The sequence below is a fragment of the Cynocephalus volans genome, chromosome 3 (assembly GCF_027409185.1).
Source record: "Cynocephalus volans isolate mCynVol1 chromosome 3, mCynVol1.pri, whole genome shotgun sequence".
Classification (NCBI taxonomy): Eukaryota; Metazoa; Chordata; class Mammalia; order Dermoptera; family Cynocephalidae; genus Cynocephalus; species Cynocephalus volans.
Window position 1 is genome coordinate 72,500,303 of NC_084462.1, and position 19,684 is coordinate 72,519,986.

A 19,684-nucleotide genomic window follows, 5' to 3' on the forward strand; every position below is an offset into this window, starting at 1 on the left:
ACACAGAATAAAACAGCTCTGGCAGAAAGGGACACTCTTTCTCATCACTCTAGAGAAGAACACACTCTCTTTCCTTATGGCCATCCTCATCACCTAGTTTGACCGAGTGTTCCGTCTTTTCTTAAATGAGTATTTGCAAAATATTATTGCCTCCACTTCACATCAAAGAAGGTTACCTGAGAGCTGCCTCTCTGAAGTTATTCAGCTACTTTTGGTCCTCTGTAGAACTAAGGACCAAGCCATTCATCAGTGGCTGTGGGCAATCATTTCTCTATCTTCACTTCTACCTTCATTGCCTTTCCTAATCGCTCCTCCCACATAAATGCCTCTCAGATGATGCTAATTGCCTCTTTGCATCCAGCAAAGTAGCTCTGTTAGGATTGGCTTTTCCTTCACAGCCAGCACAGAAACCCCCAAAACGTGAGTGAGGCCATTCTCAGTGACTAAGCCTCCTAGGAACTGTTGTGTGCCTCTGTGACAGGCCCCTGTTGCTGCAGCATATCAGGGACACAGGCTTATTATCCTGGAGTTAACTCCTAGTTTCTTTTGTCTCCCAAGTCCTATTCCTTATGATGGTGCTCAAAGCAGAGAAGGGGTTAACAACAGACTCCTGGTTATCAATTACTTGTTGTTCATTTAATCACACTAGCCTGAAATGGCAGTCATCCATGCCTCAGTCGGATGGTCTGCAGTGGTAGTTCTCAACCTTTTCCCCATGTTGAAACACATGACCAGTGGTGTTCACTGCATCACATCCTCCCAGCGGCATACACAGGGTTACTCTAGCAGTAGCAATAATTCTGTCCCTTTCTCTTCCATTTGAGAAATCATACTGGATACAAGTTGAGCAAGAGTGACATTATTACACAGATAATTTGGAATTGCTGTAATTCATAAAAAAAACTTTGGTATTCTAATAGTAAAAATATAAGTGGACATGTTATATCACAAATGATTGCACACTAGCATCTTGTCATAATTTAGACAACTGTGATCTAGACATTGTAGATAAATCCAGGTCTTAATTACTTGTGCAAGGGTGAAGGCACAGGATACTAGAGAGCAAGAGGGTGGATACTAAGTGATAACAAGAGAGAGCCTTATGTGGGTTATTTATATAGTACATCCAGTGCCAGTTTGGTTAAAATAAAGCTGATAGTTGTTTTGGAGGGGCTGTTGAAAGAGACTAGGGAATTTTGTTGTGAGGATGTAGAAAGCATAGCAGGTAGTCAAATATTGATTGAGTTTTGAAAACATTCTCAAACCAAACAGGCCAAATGTATTCACCTTCAAAAGGGTGAGGACTTGATCTTCTTCAAACTTTTGTCAGTGGCCGGCACAACATCCCATTCAACTAAAGCCAGTGATTTTCAAATTGTGATCTGAGGAACCTGGGGGGTGCCGAGACCTTTCAGAATATCTGCAAGGTCAAAACTATTTTCAAAATGATACTAAGTTTTTTTTTTGCCTCTTTCAATCTTATTCTCTCACAAGTTACAAAATACAAAAGTTAATGGATATGATTTCAGGTTCCACATTGCAATGAACAGAATTACCATTGTCAAGTTTAGTATAAAGTCAAAGAAGAATATACACAATTATCTAAAAAGGCTATAAAATATATAAAACGTTCTTCCCTTTTCCAAATACTTATTTGTGTAGGACAGGATTTTCTTCATATGCTTTCACCAAAACAGTATATTGAAATAGATTGAGTATGCCCCCGTAACACGAGCAACCAGCCTAGTGATGACCACCAAGCCACTGAGACACCACAGGATGCCCCGCAGGCTCTCCTGAGCTGGGACAGTGGGGCACCTCGGGCCTCGGTCATGCCCCCTCAATATGAGCAACCAGCCCACCAAGCCACCTCAGATCGCACCCCAGGCTCTGCCAAGCTGGGGTGGTAGGGGGTCGAGGGCCTTGGTCACACCCCGCCAACATTAGCAATCAGCCCAGTGATGACCACCAAGCCACAGCAAGAAGGGTCCCAGGTTCCCGAGCTGGGGAGGTGGGAGACAAGGGCTGTTGTCACACCCCCACCCCTCCTCCTTCCTCCTGCTTCCATCCCATTTCCCTTCCCTTTATCCTCTCCCCCTCCATCCCCAACTGCTCTGCAACAACATCCTAGAATGTAAAAAAATAATATTAATAAAATAAAATAAATAAATAATCACCCTTATCTGTTTACAAAAGAAAAAAAAATGGAGTAAAGAAATAGATATGAGAATCCAACCACATTCTACTAAGAGATTTGCAAACTTGTCAAACAATGGTACTTTTCTCACTAAATATTTTTGTTTTGGAAAAGTATTTTTTATAAAAATATATTATTTAGGTTAACATTGATAATGGGCTTATTATTGCTATTTTAAAATAAGTTAATAAATATTTTTACAATTTCTTAGTTTTAGTTTCTAATATAGTCAATAACAATACATAGAACCCACTTAAAACAATGTTCTCTAGGGTCTTCAATAATTGTTATGGAATGTAAAGGGGTCCTGAGACCAAAAAGCTTGAGAACCACTGAACAAACCTTTTAATATTTTTTATGAGAATGAAGATTACAAGGATTATGGTTTTATCTCAGTATATGCAAAAAAGTTTTTAGACTATATCCCTATATTAATCCATTTCATGAGAAGCCCATGTGCTGGTGTCACTTGATATCCAGGTTCAATGCTGTTTCTGTATTTCATGTTATAACATCAGATAGCTCAAGACCAGTTAGATAATTTCATATTACAGGGTCATCAGACCAACTCCGACCTAACCAGTGAATGAGTGTTGATTTGGATTACTTAGATTAACACAGCATGAATGAATACAAATATGTTTTAGTTTGGGCTATAAAAAAATTTGAAAGTTTAAGTGTACTTTGTTTCCCATCCCAAAAGATCTGGATCTTTCTAGGAAATACTATCTGGAAGATCCTGGTAGTACATCTGTACCAAGGATCTAGTGTGGCAACACCATAGCTAAACTATGGATTCTATACTGCTTGTCAAAATATAGAAGGGTACTTCAAAAAAGTTCATGGAAAAATTCATATTATCTTTTAATTCTGATTGTCCATGAACTTTTTGAAGTACCCTGGTATGCTGAAGACTGCAAAGATTTGAAGTCCTGATTTCCTAGCCCTGAGGTGGAAGGAAAGAGTTTATGTTGTTTCTGAGTTGTCAATTCAAAAATGAGAAAGTAGAAAGGTGCCAAAGTGCTTAGAGACACAGTAAAAATGTGATTTCAGATCTAACACTTGTGGCTGTGGTCCTCCACCTTGCACCTTTCATGAAAGGAGGTGAGTCCAAGTTCTCATCTCCTGGGAAGGGAGTAGAGTCAGGAAACAACTGTCTCATGAGCATTTGGGGCTTTCTCAGTTCAGTGTATGGTCAGTTGCACACAAAAGTAAGTTTTTTCCTATCTTTTCTTCTAAGCTCTTGTGTTTAGACTGGCTGAAAAATGTTGTTTTGCATAAACTTCACAATAACAGGATCCAGAATTTTATGGAGTCAAGTATTTTGGAGACCATTAATTAATTGTGTTAACCCCAAGGATAATTTGCTGAAATAACGCACAGGGGAAAAATACGAAGAGAACTATATATATTCCATTTAGCCATTAAATCAATTGGTAATGAAATAAAAGATCACAAAGAGAAAAGAAAAAAAAAATCCCACCTCAACATATCTCCTATTTTTATTTTAAAAGAGGAAAAAAAGTGAGAGGGGAAACTCATCACTATGGGTTTAATTGGCTGGCAGCAGCCTCATACACCTGCTCACGGCATCAGAGCCCATACTTGGCACATCTCATTTAGTGTCAATATATTTTAAAATGCCATTGAGTTTAAGTGTAGCACCAAATGATGCAGTGTAATAAAGAATCACAGGGGTTAAATTAAAAGTGGAGGAAATAACTTGGCCAAACAAACTGGAAGGAAAATTAGTCTGTAGGTTTTATCTAGACCTCTGGTTTTTCTAGAGGAATTAGGATTCTTTGTTGCAGTTCTTTCTTATTTGACTGATAGATTTTGCTTAAAATAGACCTTAGTATTCTATTTTTGCTAAGGAATATGGTAGATTATTTTGTTATAATTATATTTCATTAATAAAAATGATGAAAATAGGCAATATCCAATTAAGAGATCAGCCTATAATATCCTGAAAAGGATTTTTTTTTTTTTTATCATTTTATAAAATTGTAAGGCCAATCAGTTTCTGCGGACAATTTGTCAACAGCATTTCACCTCTCCTGTGGGTTAAAAATAGCTAAAATTTTTGTTACATCTAAGAATACTACCTGAAATACGTAGCAGTCGATCAAGTTTCATAACTCCTCCTTTCAAAGAGGCTACACTGCAATGTGTAATTGTCTTAATGTCCATGTTATCAAGTCATAGATTTAAAAATACGTTACAAATATTCTGTGGTCAAAAACATTACCAAAATGCCATCCTTTCTGTGATCTCTGGTTTGAAGAATGAAATTATTCCTGTGGATGCAAAACTACATAAACAAGTAACCTAATGCCTACAACTGAAATATATTACGCAGTTATCAGTTACTTAGCTTTCATTTTAAGGGTTCAAACAAGGTAGTGCAGCCCCAGTTGGCTAGCAGCATAGTGTAATTATTTCTAGGGCTAATTCTAAAGCAAATTTCCCACAGAAAGAGAAAAAGAGGACAAGGTTTCAACTTGTGTTAAACGTCTACCTTGAACCTGACAATCCTACCAAGTGATTTAGACTAGTGAATCTGTCTCAATTCTGTAAATGAAATTGCTAGATTGAATAGACTGGGGGTTTTTTTTTTGCAATGTATTTAGAGAAAAAATTTGCTTCACCTTCTTCCACTTCTATGTTTATGAATTCTGTAGGTAAGTCCCTGGTGCATGAGACAAAGAAGCCATGCTATTATGTAGCTGAAATCTTCAGGTACAGTATTCCCAGGGGAAGTGGTTCCTACCTTTTTTTTTTTTTTTTTTTTTTTTTTTTTAAGGTATAGTTTGAGAATTCTGTCTGTGCAATAGGTAGGAGATGACAGTTTGATGTTACTTTTTTTTTTTTGGCAGCTGGCCAGTACGGGGATCCGAACTCTTGACCTTGGTGTTATAACACTGCTAATGTTACTTAAACTTAATTTAATGTGCACAAGTCATTTCATAAAACCTAAAGCACATGACTATAGAAACAAATACTATGGAGCAAAGCCCAAGTATTATTCTCTTGTGAAAATGTGCAATTGATATTTTTAAATGCTTAATGTAGAAAAATATCTGAGTTTGTTCGTATCTCTTTGAAAAGACATCATTAGCAGTTTTTCTTTAAAATGGATATTATGTTGTTAACAAACAAAAATTACTGCAATAGAGAACTTCATATTTATTATGTATTTTTTAAACTGAGTATGTGTAATCTAGAAGAAAACTAATTTTAATATCAGATTTAAAACAATGCTTTCTAATTTTAGCTTCTTTGACCAGATTATTCTCCTACTTAATTTATATTCAGCAAGCCCTTTTGAAATTTTAAGATACTTTCATTTAAAAATCATTTTTTATTAATTTTACATTACCATCACTTTCAAAGTTTTACTTCTTTGCAGACTCCTTTGTATCAAGTTTCTCTACAGGGCTGATGGCACGGGAGTTTTTTGAAGTGTCAGAGGTGAGAGTATAGGAGGGAAGAAGTCTGTGGAAACTGTGTTTATAACACCTTTGTGCTTATTAACATCGCAAAGTGGGGGCCTTGTTTCTGGTTCTAGTTTTGGATAAAAGAGAGAAAGCAAAATAAAATTTACCAAACAATATGAGGTCAAGTCTACAATTAGTTGCAGAAGCAAAGGCTCTTGCAACCTTATCCTAAGGATTCAAGTCAGCTAATTGAGTCTGCAATTAGCCTCTCTGGTTGCAATCAATTACAAATGCAATTTCTGTGTGTGAACTAATTTTGTGTGCAAAAGTAGTCTCACCAAAACAAAAGCCTAAGTTAGAATGAAATTCAGATCTGTCTTACCTCACTTATGTCCCAAGATGGAACAGATTTCTTCCATGAGCCACGAAGAAGACCAAAACTAAAAGGTTCTGTGCAACTCAAGTATTTTCTTAACTTTCCTACAAGTCCTTAGACCTAAGTACTCTAGAATCTAGGAAAGTTTGCATTACTTCATTACTATTAATGTTTTACTAATTTTTAAATAATCTCAATTACGATTTTGTAATAATTTTAATGTTTTTTCTTTTCATATTACTGTTTAAATGTGTTATGTTTCTATATTACACATAAGTACACAACCAGGTATACTCACAGCACAAATAAACTGCAATGCAGAATTCCATTACAATAGATCACTTAATGCATCGCTCTACTTAAAAGGAGCTAATATGCAATATAGAGATTCAAGGGGTTTTGCTGTTTGTCAAAGTCTACCAAGTCGGTTTGGGAAATTTGGCCTCACCAAGGTAATTTAACACACTAGGTAGAAGCAAAACAAAACAAAACAAAACAAACAGGCAAGCAAACAATCTCAAACATTTTGACAGCAGCTCATGTTTTAAAAGAACTTCCAATGTAAATTTCTAAAATTCCCACTGTCATTTTGGCATACCTATTTTACCACTGTGTTTTAGACAACAGCTTTTAAGTTCCCCAATTCATAAATGTAATTAAATAATTACATTAGTGCTAATTAACATGAAACTGCAGATTATTTAAGCACAAAAAACACTATTCAACTTCTTAATTATTCTTGTTCACACAGCATTTCCTTTTGCTCAGGCGCCCTAGGTGCAAATAAAGCATCCCATCTGCTCGTAATTAGAACTAAATAATTTCAGAGAATGTAGCTTATCATTTTGACTGCACATTTGATTAAAAACAGTGTACAAGCAATATCCTGGCTTATTGGCGTAACAGCAACAACACATGCAAGCCTGTGTTCTTCTATCATTAAAGAAGATCGAAAACATTATCTGTTATTTCAGGGGGAAAAAATACAACTTTTTAGTTCATTTCATACAGATGAAAGCGAATTACAGCAAATCACCTCTCCACTGAATAGCAGCCCCCACATAATGACTTTATTTGCTTAATCCCCAAATTAAACGCCGTTTCGAGCGAGGGCCCTGTGTTATTACTCTCATCATGTCGAGAACATTTTCCTGCCGAGACCAATTTGAATAAAACAAGGGGCCTTCCTTGAACTCAATCAAGGAGCCATAATGTGGTGGGTAATAGAGGTTGCTGATAGATTTGCAGGCAAAAGTGTTATACCTAATGATGGGATATGGATAATAGTCCTCCTGGAGGTCCTGATGCGATTCCAGTTGGCTGCCAGATGCTAAAAATCAAGAAGAGCATTGATCAGTGACAGGAAGCTGTAGTGGATTCATCTAGTCAAACTTCAGCTGTTTTTCCACTGTACAGTTAAGCCAGGCATAAATTATATTAATTGATTTAATTACATACTTAAAACATCTTCCCCAATTAATTTAATTAGGTGGCTACATGATGCTACTGGCAGGGGAAGATTAGAGGCAGCTCACTTAATTAACAGAATATGAATGAAAAAAAGAGAAAGCAAACATAAATGAAATTGTGAGCACTAATTAAAAGGCTGTCTGCAAACTTAAATACTTTCTGACAAAGTGGTGACAGCAATGTAGACAAGAGAGGATTTTTTTTCCTAGCAAATTAAAGTGCCAGAAGGTATATATAGGGAGGAAAGGTAATGCAGTTAAAACATTGATTTTCTGACAGAACTACCATAGTCAAGGTAAAGAGACTTTTTTCTGTAGAAAAATTGCAATAGATTTTGCAGGTGGAAAAGCTAGATTCCTGAGTAGGGCTAAAATATGATGCATAAATCTGGGGTTTGTGCACCACACGTTGAGGGTAGAGAAAGATGAGAGAAAGGAGGGGGAGGATAGCTGGAGAAAAGGAAGATAAAGAGACAACTTATTGCAATCGCTCAAGCAAGAAATGTTTAGAAAAAGAGGTCTGCCTTAACAGCTGGCAGCCTTGTGCACCTTGGCTCGAATGCGGAAATTCTCCAGGTGTCTCTGACGTGATTCCTTCAGGATATTCTTCAGTCGGGTCTTATGGCAATGTAAAAGCCAAGCAATGGCAATCACACCTGATGCCCACTTCTGCTGGTGATAAAGGAGGAAGAGTTTTCTTTCTCTGTAACATTTCCATGTGGCTTGGATCTTCATGGCAGCCTCTGACTCTCCGCCTTGGCCCTTATACCTCTGCCCTGGAAGATTTAACAGCATTTGTACGTGATCTGGGTTCTCTAACAATGAGAGAAGGTCATACCTGGTAAGTTTATTCTTGAGCTCAAACTCTGGAAGCAAGGCCACCAAACTCTTGCCTTTTATTTTGACTTCTGGTATTGCATAGTCCCTGAGAAACTTCTCGATGTGTTCCAAGAGAGAAAAAATACTTCCCCAGATTAAACTAAAATGTTCCTTGAATGCTAAGAAGTCTGGGGCTGTCTTGTCTATAACGCCATCATAAATAAAAAAGTCGAAATCCCACGGTGATTTCAGAGTTCCTGAAGGTGTGACTTTCGTGGCCTGTGGAAGAAAAGTGTTGCTAGAGATGAAATATATTGCTATCTCCTTTAAAAGAGTGGTCAATACACACATACACTATCACATTATCACTTACCATTCAATGGTGGGACGATATGGATCCTAGTACTGATTTAATACCTACATGTCATAATATGAAAGTCTAGCTAGTATGTATCATTAAAACTCATTACCAGAAGTATATCTTAAGAGATCGCTCAAAGTTATTAGCATTTTTACAAAAGTGTTATGAAATTGCTTAGGAAACTAATCATGAAATAATTAATTACACATTTAGTTTACTTTGGTATGGTCAGCTGACTCCGTAATCTCTGTAATTTACTTTTTACACATGCACACATGGTCTGAGAGAAACGTGTTGCGGATTCCTTGTTCATAACTGATTCACCAATCCTGAAAAACAGGGTGAAGCCTTTTTTGCAGTCTTCATAATAACTTCAAATACGCCCATTAAAAGCTACTCTGACTTCCTAACAAATCATGCCTCTTTAGCATTTTAGAGTTCTTCTGCAACCTTCTCATGATATCCAGAGGTGATTTTTACAAGGAACATTATGTTGTGTATTATCACATTTTCTAAGTTTCTCTTGACAGTGTTCTTTTATTCTTAAATCTGGTGTCTTCTTAGGAACATATCTAGGGCTGTCCCCAGGTAGATTAGAATCAAAACTCTCATAACAACACCAAGGAAGCATTTGCTTTTCATTTTGTTCCCATCTATATCGACTGAAATTTTAAGTCATGAAAATAAGCCACTTCAATTTATAAATGTTGAGAGGTTCTCTAAGAATGGGATGATGGGCAATTTTTTCTTCTTTATACTTTTCTGCATTAAAAAACAAGAATAAATGCTATTTAAAAAACCAAATCAGAAGAGGTTTGGATGACAATAGCAATATATAATGTCATCTCTACTTTAAAAAAAGAAAAAAGAAGAGGAAATTCTGTTGTGTCTATGTCCACTGTGAAACTACTACATTTCAATTACTGAAACCTGTTGCACTAGAAAAATAGATACTCTGCCCCATGATCTGACTGTTCCTAATGGCCTGGGAGTGTAGGGGGAAGTGGAAGGATATAGATGTTTCAGCCCTGACTTCTCCTCAGTAAGCCAGGTATCAAGTTACTGTGATGATTGTTTCTTCTTACATAGGGATTTAAGGAATAGATTGTCTTCAATATGTCAGCATTTTCAGATGTATAAGCCCATCTTACCAAATTGTAGGATTATATTGCTCTCTGCATTTTGAAGAGCTTTCACAAAATTCAAGAAAAAAACCCGGTTAATTTATCAGTAACTATTATGCCCCAGCACTGTTGAGTGAGTAATACTATGTTAGATTGTTCATGCTTTGTCTTAACTAAATACTAGTGGGGGTAATTAACAAATTGAAGGCAGAAAGCTAAGAGAAAAGGAAGCCGAGAGATATATTTATAATAAAAGCACAAAAAGCAAACATAAGGAAAAAAAAAAAAAAGCCTTCAGATTACTTTTCTTTTCTCAGGTTCTGGGCAATGGAATAATTAATTAGACTGTCATCTCAAGTAACAATGCTAAAAAGCAAATGTTAAGTCCAAAAGGGAGAATTTCCTTTAACTTTAGAAGCAAACTTTAAACAGCAGTGAGCTTTTGTATACTTTAAAGTTAAGAGTTGTTAATAAGGTATAAAAATGATAGAAATAGTCTTCTCACTAAGACTCTAGCCCTTTCTGGTCTAATAATCAGGGCACCAAGAGAGAATGCAAGCTGTTTGGTAGATGGAAATAAATTCCTTCTTCTTGGACAGGCAAGAGAGAGTTAGTTGGCACATGTTCCAGCAGAAATGGCTTATGGCTACATTTCCGCCTCCCTTCAAGAACAGGTCCTAATGGTAGGCAGGCTGGAATTCAGAGAATGACAGTGCTTCATCAGTGAGAAATAGACAAGCAAAATAAGCACAGATGAGCATGTATGGAGCTGGCTGGCCCTGCCAGACACATGTGTGATTCTGTCAGTGAGACTCTGTGATTCCTATAAGAAGCAAAGGTATGGATGGGAGATTTGCCAGAGAATCCTGATTCCTTAGAGATGTTCAAATATTTTTGAAATTCCTTATCTTTACAAAGAGTCATGTGGAATTGGGATCATCTATGAATATAGAACAACCTTGGGAGAAGTTGAGAAAGGAGAGGACTGTAAAGTCTCTGGACAGTGCCGTTTGATGGGGAGGATCTAGGGTATTTATGTACATCAACAAATGCATTTTAGTCCTTCTGAAAGAACAGCCTTGGGTGGGTGTGGGGTTGTAAGAATCTAAGAGCAGCTGTTTTACAACAAAGGGATTGCACCTTCCTACCTTCTTGGATGATATTCTAGCAAAGATCTGCTCTCAAAGGAAACACACTCTTGGACATCAAATAGACCACTCAGGCACTGGGAAGCTATGGGTTTGGAGTTAGCTAAAGCATAACTGTAGTACATCTGTCACGGAGAATGCCACACTTGGGAGCACTTTAGACTTAGAGCAAGAAAAGACATGCCTCTCAAGAGAAAGTCTTCCCAAATTAAAGCAGTGCATCAGCATCGTGAGATCCATTGAGCAGGTAAAGACAAAGCTGCTTCATAGCCTGCTAAGAAAGAGCCCTGATTAAAGGTCACGCCATACTTCGGGTTCTGGCTCCTTCTGTTATTCTTCCTTTATTATTTATTTCCATGAACTTGTCTACTATTGGTCTATTATTTGTTTCTCTCTCTCTCTCTCTCTCTCTCTCTCTCTCTCTTCTCCCTTGCTCCCTTCCCTTCCCTGATCTTTCCTTATTTCCCTCCCCTTCCTCCCTTCATCACTCACTTTTTGTTTAAGATGTGCTGCATTCCCAGTGTGACATTACTGACTCAATAGCAAAATTTTTTCCTTCTACTGGGGATACATCTCTATTGAGGCATCTGCATTCTCAGCTGGTCCTTCTTGGGCCCAAAGCCACGTCTTTACCCTTGTATGATGCCTACACTCACTTGCTGGTCCATGCAGAGCCCAAACCTGTGGCTATGGCCTAATTATTTAGCATCCTGCTCTAACTGATGAAACTAGCTGGGAAATGCTCTTCTTCATTTAGAAAGTGTAATCACTAATTAGGTAACTCTGAGAGTTTCCGGAGCAGTTATTTAGGGAAAATTCTAAATCTAAAACAAAAAATAGGAAGGCAGGATGATGATTATGTATGTTAGTAAGTCGCAGATGTGAAGCAAAAAAGATAGGCCCAGTGTTACATTCCGAAATTTAGAAATAACTATCATAAGAAAAATTCTAGGAAAAAGGAATATATTTCTAAGCTGAATGTCTTTATGAAAAACAGTCTTTTCACATATATGGACAGCATGCAGGTATAGGATTAAACTGGATCCCTGAGTCAGATATAGGCAAGATCTCCTAGTGGTAAGTAGTCAAGTATTTGGGATACTCCACGGATATCATCTTTAGAGAATGATAATTATCCCATTGCCTAGAAAGATAGGCTAAAATATTTTTTAATCTATGAGCTAATGTTCAGTTTCTCAAACACCCAAACATATGCATTAGGAATCAGCCTAGGCAATTGCATTGTATAAAAAAGAATAAGTTCTTCCTGCACATTATGGCTCTCAGTGAGAGCTTAGATTCAGAGTATGGAGTGTTCCTCAGAGATGAAGTCTGCGTTATTCTCCAAAGACTAGGAATGCCATTTGTCTGACCTTTTTCTTTAATTTTTGTTGAGGGTCCACAACGTGTTGAGTTTTGTACAGAACAAACATTAGGACCTCATCTGGCTAGAATTGTGTAAAAGATACACACAGTATTCAGAGAGAGAGCAGCGGACCTAATCAGGGTTCAGGGATTCAGCATCATTACAGTCATGCATTTTAGAGCACGAGGGATTTTGATGGTCACTGGCCTTGCCTTTTGTTCAGTAGGCTATTATGGGCTCAGGTAATGAAGTCCAACTAACCTGGGTTCAAATCCAAGCTCTGCCACTATCTGCTACATACTCTTGGGCAAGTTGCTACCCTCTCTGAATCTAAATGTTCTCATCTGAAAACATGAGAGGTCCCTGAAGAGTTGCTGTGATGATTATAATACATGTAAAGATCCTTTCAGGGTGCTTCAACCCCAGTCAGTGTAGTTATTACTAGAGATGAGGAAACTGAGGCTCAGAGAGCTTAAATGACTCGCCCAAGATCACAAAGCTAGTTGGTGAGTCTTCTTAACTTCTAGGACAATATTTTTGCTAGTATAAGAAAAAATCCTGTTTTTAAACATCCCAAATCCATACAGAACTACAGGAAGGAGAAGTACTAGATGAAGTTTGTCTTTGCTCCTTTTCTATCTCCTTGTTCCAGTCTCTCTTTCTTCCCTTTTGGTGCTTTCTCTTCCGTACCCAACCCCATGCTGTCCCCTTCCTCCATAACCACAGCCCTAACCACCCAGAACTCTCCATATGGCCCCTTACTAAGCTGTACTCTTCTTACTCGGCCTTCCTTCTCTCACCTCCTGTATCAGAGCCAACCTGGCCTTGACCTGCTGTTTCTTTTTATTTGGTAGACTGGAAAGCAATTTGTTAAACTAACCCCTATGAATGTGTTAATGAACAGCACATGGTATGGTGGAAAAGCAGTGGATCTGAAGCAAGATAATCTGAAATCTAGTCTGTCACACCTTCCTCTGTGGCCTTGGGAAGTCACTTCTTCCTGTGGGTTTCTGTTTCCATTAAGGGATCACTCAGGGTTCTTCCAATTTTCATACCCTACGCCTCTGTGACTTACTGTGTTATGCCTCCAGTGTATTGGCTTTTTCAATAAACTCCTGGAGCTAGAAAAGCCATCAAATCAAAGGCAACTATCTCCAATGGCATCACTTCATGCAGCATGAAAAATACCTGGGGGACTTTTTTCCTCTTCTATTTTTTAGAAAGAAAACTCTTTCTAGCAACTTTGAAACCAAAATAGATGAGTAGCTGCCCATACCACCTAACGTGTAAGGATGGTCGTGGGAAGAAAACTCCAAAAAGTGATATTCCAGTATTCTGAGGTCTGCAGCAAGTCAATGGTTCTCAGTTCATAACACCTAGAAATTGCCTAAGCTTTGAGTGTCAATTAAAAGTGAGACTCAGAGTCCTTAACCTTTATATACAAAAACTGAGAACTCATTGAGCTGAGACATATAAAGGAAGAGAATGAGTGCAAAGGCCACTCGGATCAGCAGCAATTTTCTAGGAATAATTTCTGCAATTGCCTTGAAAAGTATTTTTATCCAAATGAGGCTTCCTGAACTTTGAAACTTCCTGAGGAGAAAAAATCCCCACCTCTAGTGCATTCTTACGGAACAAAAAAACTCAGTGGACCAAATTCTGGTTGAAGATCAAACAGAACAGAATCAGGAAGATTTTGTAAATAGATGGAGTCTATTTTCAGTTAAACGTGAAATTTCCTTTTCTAGAGACACATTTCATTTTACTGCTGCATTGATTTCATCTTTCCTACTACCCTTCTAATATTCTCTGAGAGAATGTGACACAGTTAAGGACCATTTGGGACAATTATGATGGATGGGCTGAACCTGCTGGGAATATGTACAGAAAGTCCGACAGGATGGGAATCCAAAGCAGCCTGGATCCCCAGATCCCTGAGCAAAGAGACATCATCATTTTCCCTGTAGGTACAAGAAAAAGAGCAAGCCTTGAAAAGGACTGCTATGATTACAAATGAAAAGCTTGACATTCCAATTTTCCTAAGGAAAAATGTGTGGATAGCAAGTCCATTGATCACACATCACTAAGGAATACTTGCAGAATTCTTACGAGGCTCCTCCTTGTCACATTTTCTATACCTATGCATTCTGCTTCATTTTTCTTTGTAGCACTCATTACTCTCTGACATTATACTAAACATCTGTTCATCATCTGCCTCCCTCACCAGATTATAAATTCCAAAAGGGCAAGCAAAGACTTGGTTTACTTTGTTCACTGCTGTATCCCCAGTGCCTAGTACACCGCCTGATACACAGTAAAAGGTCCATAAGGAAGAGCTGATTGAAAGAATGTTTGACTAAATGAATGTGTGAATATTAAAATTTAAGCTCATAGACACTTGAATTGGATTGACAGCTCAAAGCTATTTTATGATCATGTAAGTTATTTGCAAACTCACAGCTTAAGTTTTGAAGCACTAATAGAAAGTTTGGCTATTCAGTTCCAAAAAGGTCCAAGAATTTCTACTGGTAGGAGGTAGCCTAAATAAAAAGATTTACATACAAAGATGAAAGATGTTCGTGGCAGTTTTATTTATAAGAGAAAAACCGGAAATAATTTATTTATTAATAATTTGACATTTATAATTTAATGTCAAATGATAGGATAATGGCTAAGAAAATTATGGTATATCTTTAATACAGACTATTATGTTGCTATTAAAAATGTTTTATGACTGGCCAGCTACCAAAAAAAAAGTTTTATGATGAGTTTTAAATCATATTTGTAAAGGCTTATGATGAATTGTTAGGTGAAAAGAGTAAAATCACAGTTGAATATACAGTATGATACTAGCAAAGGAATACACCAAAGTTTAAATTATGCCAAAGGGTTGTGATATTATGGGGAAAAATTCTTGCTTATTTTGGCATTTTTTCCTCCTCTCTGGCTTTTCCAAATTTTTTATGAATGATCAGGTCATAATTTGGTATATGAAAGAGATAAAATAAAAAAATAATTTTGTGGCTTGCTGATAATTTAACCTTTTATACTGGTGTACAAGGGTACTTCAAAAAATTCATGGAAAGATTCATTTTATCTATTAATTCTATTTTTCCATGAACTCTTTGAAGTACCCTTATATTTAAGTAAAATTGTTAATCACATGCAATAAAAATGTACAGTTAGACAATGCTACAAATAGTAAAAACAATCCTTAGTTTTTTCTGTCAATTACTAATTGCAACAAAAAATATTTTGCAAATAAAACTGTATAATTTCAATTCACTTTGAAAGTTTAATGCCTAAAATGCATAGGTGAGGATGGCAATTTCTAATGAATGACAGAAAATGGAAACTGGTTCTGAAAGATTCTACAGTTTTTCTTCTGTTTTTGGATTTTTTTTCTCTTCTTCCTTTAAGATGGTAAGTCAAATGAAGTTTCATGAGAGAAAAAATAGACTTGGACTTGCTTTTGAATCTTGGCTTTTGTTTCCAAATTGCAGAGCTCTAGTTCTTGTCAAAGTAAGATCTGCCCTCTCTCTAATCCTTTAGGGCAAGACAGGAAAGGAGACTAGATTGTGCTAGGGGCACAAGGTCAACCAGGGACACTCTCTCAAGTCTTTAAGAAGTAGGCTTATTCCCTGACAAGATATGACATGTTAAAGCCAAAACTGCTGTAGATATCACCTAGTGATTTTCAAAGTATTTTAAAGCCTGGAACACTTTGTCCAAACACAAAGTAATTTGATGGTAAAGAGGTAAAATAGATAACCTAGCTGCTTTGGGGTGAGGGGCCTAGAGCCCCCACTGCTGGGAACTTCTGCCTTTCTCCTTTCCCTGGGTCTGCGGGGGTGAGGACTGTGGGGGATTGGAAGACCCTTAAAAACACTGATCTGGTCCAATCTCCTCCTTAAACAGACAGGAGGAAATGAGACCAGATTGGGGTAGTGATATGTTCAGTGATTAAAATAGTTCAGCTGACTCATAAAATAACCAGTTTTCCAACGAGAGGATCAAGAGTATATGTTGGGAAAATACTAAAGAAAGTAACAATATAAAAGAATGACTAAGAGTAGTGAGACCCCAAATTTGAGGTTAAAATACTGTCACTCAAACCTATTCTCTCTATACCAAAGGAAAGTTTACAAAAGAGGTATGGCTTAGAAAATAGGATTTTCTTTTATTTTTTCTTTAATTTGGATTTTTTTTTCTTTTAAATTAGGAAAAGTTTTGACTATACAGAGAAGTAGAGGGAATAATATAAAAAACTACCTTGGACACAGGTTAAATTTTTGTCATCTTTGCTTCAGAGAGAGAGAGAGAGAGAGAGAGAGAGAGATAAATATACTTATAATTGAAATCCTCTCTGTATTTCTTTTCAGTCCCATTCCTCTCTTTCCCTCTTCTTAGACGCAACCACACTCATGAATTTAGTCTGTTCTTCCATAGTTCAATAAATATGCTTGTTTGTTTGTTTGTTTTACCCATGAAAATAGATTTTTATTATCAAAATATTCATTAAAATTAAGAGGATCTTAACGTATTTGTTCATGTGGCTGTCTTAAGATAATAAAAAGATTTACTTACTGAAAGAGGCAATTTTAGCAACTTCAAACCTTTGAGCTAGATTTCTAAAATAAATATTCCTCAAATTTTTGTAAATAACTATTACAAGCTCTACTGTGATTTATTAATTTACACTTTGGATCCTTACAGTGAGTCAGAGCCTGACTGAGTCAAACTTATTCAACTTCTCAAGTTTTGACTATTTGGTTAACTGATCTAGAAGACAGAAAAGGCTGTTAAAGTCAGAAAGCAGGCATGACAACAGAGGTGACAACTGCTGTCTGATATTGAAGGGAAAAACAAAAAAAGACACTGAAATTGATTATCTGCATGCACAATATTGGGTGAAAAAAAGGTTAAATTACATCAGGTAGGCAGAGATGTGTTTTAGAAATATTTCCATCAAAAATGATTGAGATTAATAGAAATTTCTTTTTTTTCTTTTCTTTTCTTCTCAGAACAAACATTAACATTAGATATAGGTACTTCTGGGTGAATTTCTTTTTTTAAGCCTTTAACAGGTTTTACATATATATATATATATTTAATTTAACAATATACACCATAGTTGACTTTTGTGTCCCTTTACCAATTCCTCCTTTCCCCCCTCCCCACCATCAACATCATATCTGTTCACTTGTGTTAACAAGTTCAAGGAATTGTTGTGATGGTTGTGTCTTCTTCCCATCCCTCCCCCTGTTTGTTTGTATACTTATTTGTTTTTATTAGCTCCCACAAATAAGTGAGAACATGTGGTATTTCTCTTTCTGTGCCTGGCTTATTTTACTTAATATAATTTTCTCTAAGTCCATCCATGTTATTGTGAGTGGTAGTATTTCATTTCTTCTTTATAGCAGAGTAGTATTCCATTATGTAGATATACCACATTTTCCTTATCCACTCATATGATGATGAGCATTTAGGCTGGTTCCAACTCTTGGCTATTGTAAATAGTGCTGCAATAAACAAGGAAGTACAAGTATCCTTTTGACATGATGATTTCCATTCCTCTGGGTGTATACCCAGCAGTGTGTCATACAGTAGATCAATTTGTAATTGTTTGAGGAAACTCCATACCATTTTCCATAAAGACTGCACCATTTTGCCATCCCACCAACAGTGTAGGAGGGTTCCTTTTTCTCTGAATCTTTGCCAGCATTTATCATTCTCAGTCTTTTAGATATTAGCATCCTAACAGGAGTGACATGGTATCTCAAAGTGGTTTTGATTTGCATTTCCCAAATGCTGAGTGATAGTAAGCATTTTTTTCATGTGTGTTCTTGCCATTCATTTATGTTCCTTTGAGAAATGCCTGTTCAGCTCCTTTGCTCATTTTTTAATTGGGTTACTTGCTTTTTTACTGTTAAGTTGTTTGAGTTACTTGCATATTCTGGATATTAATCTTTTGTCAGATGTATATTTTGCAAATATTTTCTCTCACTCTTTTGGTTGTCTTTTTGCTCTGTTAATTGTTTCTTTTGCTGTGTAGAAGCTTTTTAGTTTGATATAATCCCATTTGTTTATTTTTCCTTTGGTTGCCTGTGCTTTTGGCGTCATATTCATAAAGTGTATACCCAATCCTACTTCCTGAAGTGTTTCCCTTATGTTTTCTTTAAGGAGCTGTATTGTTTCAGTACATATATTTAAAACTTTAAACCATTTTGAGTTGATTTTGGTATATGGTGAAAGGTACGGGCCTAGTTTCATTCTACTACATATGAATGTCCAATTTTCCCAGCACCATTTACTGAAGAGGCAGTTCCTTCCTCAGTACATAGTCTTTGTGCCTTTGGCAAAGATCAAATGGCTGTAGGTGTATGGGTTGAATTCTGGATTTTTTATTCTGTTCCATTGGTCTGTGTGTCTGTTTTTATGCCAGTATCATGCTGTTTTTGTTACTATAGCTTTGTAGTATAGTTTAAAGTCAGGTAGTGTTATGCCTCCAGCTTTATTTTTTTTTGCTTAGGATTGTTTTGGCTATTTGTGGTCTTTTGTTATTCCATATGAATGTTAGGATTGCTTTTTTCCATTTCTGAGAAAAATGTCACTGGAATATTGATGGGTATTGCATTGAATCTGTAGATCACTTTGGACATTTTCACAATGTTAATTCTTCTGATCCAAGAGCATGGGATATCTTTCCATATTCTTGTGTCCTCTTTAATTTCTCTCAACAGTGGTTTGTAGTTCTCGTTGTAGAGATTTTTCACATCCTTGGTTAACTTTATTCATAGGTATTTTATTTTCTTGGTGATTATTGTAAATGGGTGAGCTTTCTTATTTCTTCTTCTGTTAGTTCATTGTTGGAGTATAGAAATGCTATTGATTTTTGCGTGTTGATTTTGTATCCTGTAACTTTGCTGAAATTACTTTTCAACTCTAAGAGTTTTTTGTAGAGTCTTTAGGCTGTTCTATATACTGGATCATATCATCTGCAAAGAGGAACAATTTGACTTCATCTTTTCCAGTCTGGATACCCTTTATTCCTTCTCTTCCATGATTGATTGCTCTGGCTGGCATTTCCAACACTATGTTGAATAGGAGTGGTGAGATGGACATCCTTGTCTTGTTCCTGTTCTTCAGGGAAAAGCTTTTAACTTTTCCCCATTCAGGATGATATTGGCAGTGGGTTGTCATATATTGCTTTAATTCTGTTGAGATACTTTCCTTCTATACCCAATTTATAGAGAGTCTTTATCATGAACTAATATTTAATTTTGTCAAATGCTTTTTCAGCATCTATAGAGATGATCATACGGTTTTTGTCTTTGATTTTATCGATGTGGTGTATCACATTTATTGATTTCCATATGTTGAACCA

The 19,684-nt window shown here is 36.6% G+C and overlaps 1 protein-coding gene across 1 annotated transcript in view; it reads right to left on the reverse strand.

Moving 5' to 3' along the window:
* LOC134372572 (IQ domain-containing protein H-like) overlaps positions 1 to 19,684 on the reverse strand; it is a 153,953-nt gene that overhangs the window by 91,331 nt on the left and 42,938 nt on the right. The window contains exons 10-11 of the mRNA XM_063090034.1: positions 8,029 to 8,577; positions 7,274 to 7,340 (exon numbers count right to left, since the gene is read on the reverse strand). Of these exons, the coding sequence (XP_062946104.1) occupies positions 7,274 to 7,340; positions 8,029 to 8,577 (616 nt within the window). The remainder of the gene's footprint in view (positions 1 to 7,273; positions 7,341 to 8,028; positions 8,578 to 19,684) is intronic.